Source organism: Lemur catta, chromosome 10, assembly GCF_020740605.2.
Source record: "Lemur catta isolate mLemCat1 chromosome 10, mLemCat1.pri, whole genome shotgun sequence".
NCBI lineage: Eukaryota > Metazoa > Chordata > Mammalia > Primates > Lemuridae > Lemur > Lemur catta.
In genome coordinates this window covers 5,220,408-5,229,793 of record NC_059137.1, presented here as the reverse complement: position 1 = coordinate 5,229,793, position 9,386 = coordinate 5,220,408, and the positions used below count along the sequence as shown (strand labels likewise).

General features: G+C 40.5%; 1 protein-coding gene across 8 annotated transcripts in view; it reads left to right on the top strand.

The window, feature by feature from the left end:
* Positions 1 to 172: 172 nt before the first annotated feature.
* Positions 173 to 9,386, top strand: part of NUP214 (nucleoporin 214) — a 90,342-nt gene continuing 81,128 nt past the window's right edge. For all 8 annotated transcript variants that reach the window (XM_045563723.1, XM_045563722.1, XM_045563721.1 and 5 more), the window contains exons 1-8: positions 173 to 356; positions 2,065 to 2,260; positions 2,873 to 3,024; positions 3,941 to 4,139; positions 4,778 to 4,848; positions 6,068 to 6,131; positions 6,618 to 6,721; positions 9,038 to 9,144. In XM_045563723.1, coding sequence (XP_045419679.1) covers positions 189 to 356; positions 2,065 to 2,260; positions 2,873 to 3,024; positions 3,941 to 4,139; positions 4,778 to 4,848; positions 6,068 to 6,131; positions 6,618 to 6,721; positions 9,038 to 9,144 — 1,061 coding nt within the window. In that variant the 5' untranslated portion in view covers positions 173 to 188. The remainder of the gene's footprint in view (positions 357 to 2,064; positions 2,261 to 2,872; positions 3,025 to 3,940; positions 4,140 to 4,777; positions 4,849 to 6,067; positions 6,132 to 6,617; positions 6,722 to 9,037; positions 9,145 to 9,386) is intronic.

Sequence of the window (9,386 nt, the reverse complement as noted above, 5' to 3'; positions counted from 1 at the left end):
ACGCGACCAGTCAGCCCTGCAAACAGGCGGAGGGAGCCAGGACGACCTAGGGCTCTACGGCCACGCCCCTACTTCAAGGCTAGCCAATGGGGAGCGGCGGGCGGCGGGCGCGCTACTTCAGGCGCTCCGGCGGCCTCCCCCGACCTCGCCGCGGAGGGGACGCTTAGCGACACCACAGCGCGCCGGAAATGCGCGATCCGTTGTGCGCCGCTTGTACTGAGGGAAGGAGGTTGGCTTCTGAGGGGTCTGGGCTCTGCGGGCAAGGCCGCAGGCCGCAGTGGGACCTGCTTCGACCTACTGAGGGCGGCGCGATGGGAGACGAGATGGATGTCATGATCCCCGAGCGGGAGATGAAGGTCAGAGACTGGTCGGGGCCTCCCTCCCTTCCTTCCTTAGTCCTGGCGTTGCCTTGGAGCCCGGCTGAACGGCGGAGCGCGGTGTTGGCTGCCCCGCCTTCTGTTTGAGCAGTTTGCCGCAGTTAGAGCTCTCGCTGGCGCGTCCTGGAGCACTCTGTCGCGCCGCCGGCCTGGTAGCCCCGCTGAATTCAGTTTCCCCGTCCCTTCCTGGTCGTGTGCACGCCTCTTGAGTTCTATACTAGGTACTTCCATGTGGTGGTCGCAGTCGTGGTAATAACTATTGAGCGTTTACTCTGTGCCAGGCTCTGTGGTAATCATTATAGCAACCCTACGAAGTAGTTAATGTAGAGGAGGAAATGGAGGCTCAGAAAGTAATTTACCCAAAGCCACATTTGACAAGGGGGTTGAAAGCCAGCGTCAGTTAAGACCCTCTGTTCTTTGCTCTCCCTGTACTACTTCTGTAAGGTAATCCAGGCTTGCCTGAGGTAAGGCCAGAGAAGATCATCCACCCTACAAAACCTTTAGTTAATTGGACTAAGAAGACTATTTTGCCACCGGTTTCAGCCTAAAGTCAGGAAATTAAAGGGAAGGGCAGGTGGAGCAAATGACGGTAATGTGGGAGCCCGCTGGGGCTGACTCCCAGAATGGTGTGTTTAATAGTTCTCATATGTGTTCTTACAGAATGAGGGCACACAGAATGAGCTACATTTATTTTAAACAGCTGACAGGGAGTACGTTGCAGGAAGATTTCAGGCATTTGTGTGAACAACAAATCACTAGAATGCGTTTAGGGGATAGTAATCTATATCTTATTTAAAATAGCGATTCTCTCTTCTTTCTTGAGAATCACTGCCTCTACTGAGCTGCTTGATGGGGATGTGTCATTCCTCAGTATGCTAAGGTAGAAGAAAAGGGTTTAGAACCACAGACGCAGAAGTTGGTAGTCTCCCTTTGAGTTACTGACTATAACAAGGGAGCTCTTTGGTGCCTCTTCATCCCACTGGCCCTCTCCACCCATATGACCAAGACTCATGTAGGCTACTGGGGATTGTCAGGATGAGGAGTACAGAAAAGACTGAAACTTTTATTCTGTTCCTGTGTAAAACCATGGTATGGTCTCACCTGGAAAGCTGTGTGAATTTTTACTCACCATGATGAGTTGGAACTAAGAGTGTTTCAGCTGATCTTTTAGAAAATATGTATTAAACCACAAATCCAAGGAAATTAGTATGGGGTTGTATTAGGGATTCTGTATGAACACACCATAAGAATCTAGTTTACAAAATAAAGACCAGGAAAAGCTGTAAGAACTTTTGAAGTTTAAGCACTACACTGGGTCATGAGACAATGCATACCATGAAATAAGACAAGATTATAAATAATGAAGTGTAACTTGGGTGGCAATTCAGACAATAAATACGCTAGGAATTTAGAAAAAGAAAAGATCAGTGTAAGCCGGATTAGTCAAGGCAGGCTTCATGGAAGGTTTTTTATTTCCTCCATTTATTTCATTCAAGAAATATTAATGAGCACTACACTAGTCACTGTGATAAGCACAGGGAGTTCAAAGATGATTGAGACAGTTCTTGGCCTCGGTGTAATACATATTTTTGTTTGTACTGACATTGGATCTACTGGAATATAACAACAGACAATACTTAATTTCCTTTTTTTCCCGAATTGATCTTATTTTGATTCTTTACAACAGGATTTTCAGTTTAGAGCACTAAAGAAGGTGAGAATCTTTGACTCCCCTGAGGAGCTGCCCAAGGAACGCTCGAGTCTTCTTGCAGTGTCCAACAAGTATGGTCTAGTCTTTGCTGGTGGAGCCAGTGGGCTGCAAATTTTTCCTACTAAAAATCTTCTTATTCAAAATAAACCTGGAGATGACCCCAATAAAATAGGTAAGTTCCTTGATTTATGTTGCATAGTAGAGAGGTGTACAGTGGCTTGCTAATATGTTTCCTTCCCAAGAAATCTTTCTGGTATTAAATTTAACAGTGCTATTGGTCTTAAGGTTGACCCCCCAAAAGATAAGTTCCAGTTAGAATGCTGGAAGCCTTTCTGGGTTTTCTCTTTGGTCCTTTGTGTTTCTCTTTCAGTGAATTGTTCCTCTGAGCTCAGAGGGAAGTAGAAACTACCATTATACCATACTTTTATTTTTGCTCAGTTGAACTTGGGCTCTGCTCTTTCGAAGGGTTTTGTTGCATGGATTTTTCAGTTGGCATAATAGGACCATCCAAACAAGTGGGAATGTGTATATTTGGAGCATTGTTGTAAAAATACTTTCAACAAGGACAATAGCCAGTTTCCCCAGGTTGTATGAGTAAGAATCCCTGTGATTCCTAATGTATATATCTATGAGAAAGCTAAGATTTATCTGCATAGCTAGGTATCAAGGGAGTATGTGTGTTTATATAGATGCAAAAATTGGTTCACATTGACCTGGATAAAGAGGTTATGGCTTTGTGCTTAGAATATGCTGTTTTCTGCTTTGCCTTTTTTTGTTTCTGTAGTTGATAAAGTCCAAAGCTTGCTAGTTCCTATGAAATTCCCAATCCATCACCTGGCTCTGAGCTGCGATAACCTCACACTCTCTGTGTGCATGATGTCCAGCGAATATGGTTCCATTATTGCTTTTTTTGATGTCCGCACATTCTCAAATGAGGTAAGCGACTGTTATACTATAATATCAATTGGGAAACTAAGGAGATTTTCTGGTATTGAGTTACAACTTGGAAGCTTTGTAGGTTAACTCTTGAAGTCTTTTTCTAGATTAAAATGTGGGTTTAAAAAATTCTTTAATTATAGAATTTATGGATCTTTGAGATAGAAAGGACTTCAAGAAATTATTTTTATAACACCATCTGCCTCAAGGTGTTATCCTTTCTCATTTACACATGAGACAACCAACCAGCGAAGCTTAGGTGACTTTTTCAAGGCCATAGAGTTAATAGATAATGTCAAAAGCTTTGGGTCTCTTGCCTCCTATGCAGTGTTCTTCCATTCCAAGCAATATCTGTAAGAGCAATATCTATATTTATAATATCTATATCATTGCTTGGGATATTTAAAGGTGTTATTATCAGAATGATAATAGTCAATAATGAGTGTTTGTACTGACTGTATGCCAGGCCCTGTGCTGCGTACTGTGTATGTCTTGTGCCTTGTTCATGTACACCATGTCCTCACATAGTAGGTACTACTATCTTCATTTTATATATGAAGAAACAGGCTCAAAGTGTGTAAGTAACTGTCCAAAGTCTCAACACTATTAAGAAGCAGAGCTAAGATTTTAATCTAGTGTCTGCTATTTACTGGTTGTTTTGCACTTGTATGTTTCTGTGCTGGGAGTCCCTGTGAGTGTGTTAGAATAATTGATGGCCATTTTCAAAGTTGTGTTGAAACAGTCTGTAAGAAATAGATTGTTGTTTCATAGAGCTAAATCTTTTTTATGGTTAAGGAGAAAAATGAAATGTGATTTGAAAAAACTTGTATATTCAATAGTTTTCTTTGAATATTAAATATCTTGTGCATTTATTAATTTATTAACTTATTTGGCTATTATCTGTTTGTTTTAAAAGGCTAAACAGCAGAAACGCCCATTTGCCTATCATAAGCTTTTGAAAGATGCAGGAGGCATGGTGATCGATATGAAGTGGAACCCCACTGTCCCTTCCATGGTGGCAGTTTGTCTAGCTGATGGTGGTATCGCTGTCCTACAAGTCACAGAAACAGTGAAAGTGTGTGCAACTCTTCCTTCCACGGTAGCAGTAACGTCTGGTGGGTAATAAAGGCTTTCACACTATATCATATAGTAATGGTAATCTATTTAAAAATTAATTTCTAGAAGTAAAAATAGATAGATTTTTGGTTTTTGTGGGTTTCTTTGGGTAGAAATGGAGAGTATTCTTTATTTCCATAGTTTAATGTCCTTGAAGCCAAACAGCATACATGATTTAACCTGAATGTGCTTGGGTTTTCTGGAGAAATACTTTGGTACGGCTGGATTAGAACTGTGTTTGAAGAATAATTGTTTCTGGGTGTGAAGGGATCATACTCCGACAGTCATTTGTACCTTCAGGGAGGAAAGCATTAGAAATATCAAATAGCAAGAGAATGATTTCTTGATATTTGAAACCCTTCTTCTCTCTTTTCCCTGCCTTATCCAAAGACTACAGAGTTTTCTGTACTTGGCAGCTTTCTGGGCAATAATCTATTGAAAAAGCATTTTTAGCTTTCAATTCCTTGGCCCAGTGATATAATTGGTTTGTATCGTTAAAATGATTTTATTTTTTTTCATTTCACTTCCATGAATTGACCAAAGGATGAGAAGTGGTGATTTTGTAGCTGTGTGTAATAGATCTCATTGATTTGCTCCATTTTTTCAGTTTTTAATTGGTAGCATTCTCTTTGCTTAGTGTGCTGGAGCCCCAAAGGAAAGCAGCTGGCAGTGGGAAAACAGAATGGAACTGTGGTCCAGTATCTTCCTGTAAGTTCTTACCTTGAACTTCAGAACTTCTCTTAAGTCACCCACTATTTTTGGTTGGCTTAGGAGTGTCTTTGTTGTTTTTCTACTAAAAAGTAATTTATGCTCATTGTCAAAATCCATCAGTGAATGAAGAAAAGAGTGGGACTCTCCCTTCTATCCCGTAGTCCTCCTTTCAGGGGCACCCACTGTGCTTTGTTACATGGGTGGCCTTCCAGACTTTTCTGATTCTTATGTAGATAGTCTATGTGTAGATGCACCTTTCTTTTAAAGTAAAATGTGATCATACTCTGCATTGTTCCCCAACTTTATGTTTCTAATTCATTTCATAAAAACAGCTTAAGGGAAAAAGGAGTTAGTGACAAAACTATTGCCATAATGCAAAATCACTCTGGGTTAAAGCAGAGTATTTGTCTTTTAACAAGGCCATCTTAAAGACTCAGTTTCTTTAACTACGGGCAACAAAGAAAATGGATGCTTCTGTTGTTGCATGTGCACTCTGTCATCCTCCCTGTGATTTTCTTGAGGTAATATTCACAAATATTCTTCAGTATAAATTGACTCACAAAGAACCCACATACGTCCATTCAAGCCTGGACCTGAGGAGGGGTTCACAGGCGATGTTGTGGCCTGTGTTGTGCATTCCTCCTGGAGACTATTTGAGGGGGCGTGGGTGTGGAGTGGTGAGTGTGGTGGTGGTGGTGTAGGCTTGAGGTCAAGGTTTTGTTTCTTACTTGTTATTGTTGTTATATGAAATTCGGTACATAGCTCATACTCTTTTAGGGCATTAGCCTATAATCAGATAACGCATTTTGTTTAATTTTCTTGATTGCTTGTTTGCCTTTTTTATTTTTTGACTTAGTATATTGGGGTCTTTTTTCCATCTCATTCCATATAGAGGCACTTCATTCTCTTAAGTGGCTGCATAGTAGTGTAGAGGTGCCACACTTTGTTCCATTTTTGATGGGCATCTGCATCAGTACTAGCGGTTTTGCTTCTATGAATGGTATTGCACTGAACATCCTCATTACCTACATCTGAACACGTTCCTGCATTTCTGTAGGTTAGGGTCCTAGAAGCAGCCGACACTGTTCTCTTTGTTGTCTCTCCCGGTTAGGAAGATGGAACAGGTGGCATCTAGGGGAACAGATTGGATTTGAATGTTTCGTTGGTTTAGGGATTGTTTCATTTGACACTTTTTTTTTCCCCAAATCTCTTTCAGACTTTGCAGGAAAAAAAGGTCATTCCTTGCCCTCCATTTTATGAGTCAGATCATCCTGTCAGAGGTAATACTGCTTTTCTTGTTGTGCGGACCTCCAGTGAGGTGTCATCCGTATTACAGAAACTAAATCATGTGATGTACCTGCATACCTGCTTACGGAGGTGTTGGTACCTGCTTCATGAATAATGCCACTATTCCAGTCAGCTAATTAAATCAGTGTAAAATGATGACCCTTTGGGAGACACCTCTGTTTCATAGTAAATAACATGAAGTGGATCCCAACTTTCTCTTAGAATTATTCATAATTTGCCTTGATTATATTCTAGTAGAAAAACTATAACTTTGGGATGAATTTGGGCTTCTTGAGTCTTTGTGCCTCTGAGTTATATATAGTCAGCGAAATCTGGACCTTTGTTAAAGCTATAGTACTTTGATTTTTTATCCATAGTATGTTATTGCACATAATGCATATTCCAAACATAAGATGCTTTTTGCTGTATCTGGTTGCTGTGATTTTTATTACCTACTGATTAGGGCATGTGTCTTTCAGTTCTGGATGTGCTGTGGATTGGTACATACGTCTTCACAATAGTATATGCTGCTGCAGATGGGACCCTGGAAACATCTCCAGATGTGGTGATGGCTCTACTACCGGTAGGCGTGTAAAAGGAATGGTTTGGTTCTTTGAGAATTAGAAAAGTCTTCTAATAAAAGTTGGAGGTTTTCATTTGAGGTTCCTCTGACAGTGATTATGCAACTTCAGGTGTAAGGTTTCAATGTTGCACCATGGGCCCAGGGACCAAAATGGTTGTGTCCACTTATAACGTGTTCTCCTGTTTAGTTATGAGGTTAAAAAAAAAAATGATAAAACTTACTTTTGCTTAAGCTGTAAACTGTGAGTCTTGGTTAACCTCATAAGGAAATTTTAGAAAAGAAAAAAACTTGATTTTTAAAATTCTTTCATTTGTTATTCAGATATTTATTGAATGCTGTCAGTGTTCTAGGTCCTGCATTAAAGCTGAGAACATAGCAGTGACCAAGGCCACGTCTTTGCCTTTTTGGTCTTACATTCTAATCAGTGTGCTCGTCAATAATAAGAGTGGGATTGAGGACTGGTAAGGGTGGTGGGGAAAATACAGCAGTGTTAGGGATGGATGGCCACTGGGGGCCATTGAGATTGGGTGGTCAAGGAAGGCCTCTCTAAGGAGAACCATTTGAGCAGAGAACCAAATGGTGTGAGAAAGTGAGTCATTGCGAAGATAGGGGAAGAACATTAATTATAAGATCGTCAAAGTGTTACTACATTGCAATGGTTTTTTTTTTTTTTGAAACAGAGTCTTACTCTGTCTACCCAGCTAGAGTGCAGTGGCGTTATCATAGCTCACAGCAACCTGAGCTCAAGCCATCCTCTTGCCTCAGCCTCATAAGTTGCTGGGACTACTGGTGTGCGCCCCAGCCTTAAAAAGCAATTGAGGCAAAATTTTTATTCTCAAATCAGAATTGGTTTTCAAAGTTTAGAAAAACATTTAAAAATACTTAGTAACTAAGACTCCCCAAAAAGCCATTTTTTAATCCTACCACTCAGAAATAACTCCTGATATTTTAGTATACAAATTTCCAGGTCATTTAAATATATAAATAAATGTCTAAAAACAAAAGTGGGAGTTGTCATTCTGTTTTGCAATCTTGTTTTACTTAGTAAATTACAAACACCTTTCTATGTCAGTAAATAAAATCTGAATTTAATTTTTTGCATGGAAAATCTATTTATTTAGCTCTTCTGTTATATTTCCAAGTTGCTTTTAGTTTTCCCCTGTTTTAAAGAATGCCATGGTACGTTCTTTTATATACATTTTATGTGATTATGTTTATTTTTTGGAATCAGTAACTAGAAATGAAATTCCTAGGTAAAGAGATATGTGCTTTATTGGATAGGCTTTTGAAAACATTGCCAAAGTACCTTTTAGAAAAGTTGTACTGGTTTATACTTCTACCACCAGTGGGACTACCCAACACGTGTGTCTGTATGCTGTGGTACCTCTTAGTCCTTGTCAGTCTGATATTTGGTAAAGCTGTCTTGTTTTTAACTTGTTCGGGTTTCTATTAAGGTGGAGTTTTAAAAATATGTTTACTGAGATGCCTTACTTCAAGATATTAGAACTTTCTTATTCTCAGGGATAACGTTAACACTAGCATTTATTTTATTTTATTTTATTTATTTTTTTTTTTTTTGAGACAGCGTCTCGCTTTGTTGCCCGGGCTAGAGTGAGTGCCGTGGCGTCAGCCTAGCTCACAGCAACCTCAAACTCCTGGGCTTAAGCAATTCTACTGCCTCAGCCTCCTGAGTAGCTGGGACTACAGGCATGCGCCACCATGCCCGGCTAATTTTTGCTATATATATTTTAGTTGGCCAGATAATTTCTTTCTATATTTTTAGTGGAGACAGGGGTCTCGCTCTTGCTCAGGCTGGTCTCGAACTCCTGACCTTGAGCGATCCACCCGCCTCGGCCTCCCAGAGTGCTAGGATTACAGGCGTGAGCCACTGCGCCCGGCCTTACAGGCGTGAGCCACCGCGCCCGGCCTAGCATTTATTTTAGACTGTTATTTATGTTCCATGTACTGGGCTGGATGCTTTATGGGTATTTCATTTTGCACTTACAATAGCCTCTGAAGCAGGCTTCGCAAGACCATTGTACAGTTGAGAAAACTGAGTATCATGGAGGTTGAGAAATCAGTGTGTGCTCGTCCCACAGCCGGAAAGTGACAGAACAGAGTTTGAACGCAGCTCGCTGTGGTGTGACATTTATACTCTTCGCACTACTCAGTGCTGTCATGTCTGTGTATTTGGACTTAGATTTTCAGTGTGTTTTCTCATAAAACTTAAATGGTTTATCTTTTGAGATTCTTAACTACATAGGATTAGAGATAAATTGCACGTGAGATTTTTTTCCTCTGCTATGTTCATTGTAGAAAAAAGAGGAAAAGCACCCGGAGATATTCGTGAACTTTATGGAACCCTGCTATGGCAGCTGCACGGAGAGACAGCATCATTACTTCCTCAGTTACATGGAGGAATGGTGAGCAGAGGGGTCGGGCAGGGGGTGCCTCTCCCACTGTCAGGTCACACCCAAGTCATCTTGTTCTACTTTGAAATCTTCTCTGTAAGAGAGGAAAATAGGAACTGAGATGCTCTGAACGTATTTTCAGCTGATGCTTGATAATGTCTTTCTGACTACTTCTCTTTCCCCAATCTTGAATTATTTAGATTGAACACATACTAATCTTAAAAAATCCCAATTTTCTCAATAATTTGACTTTT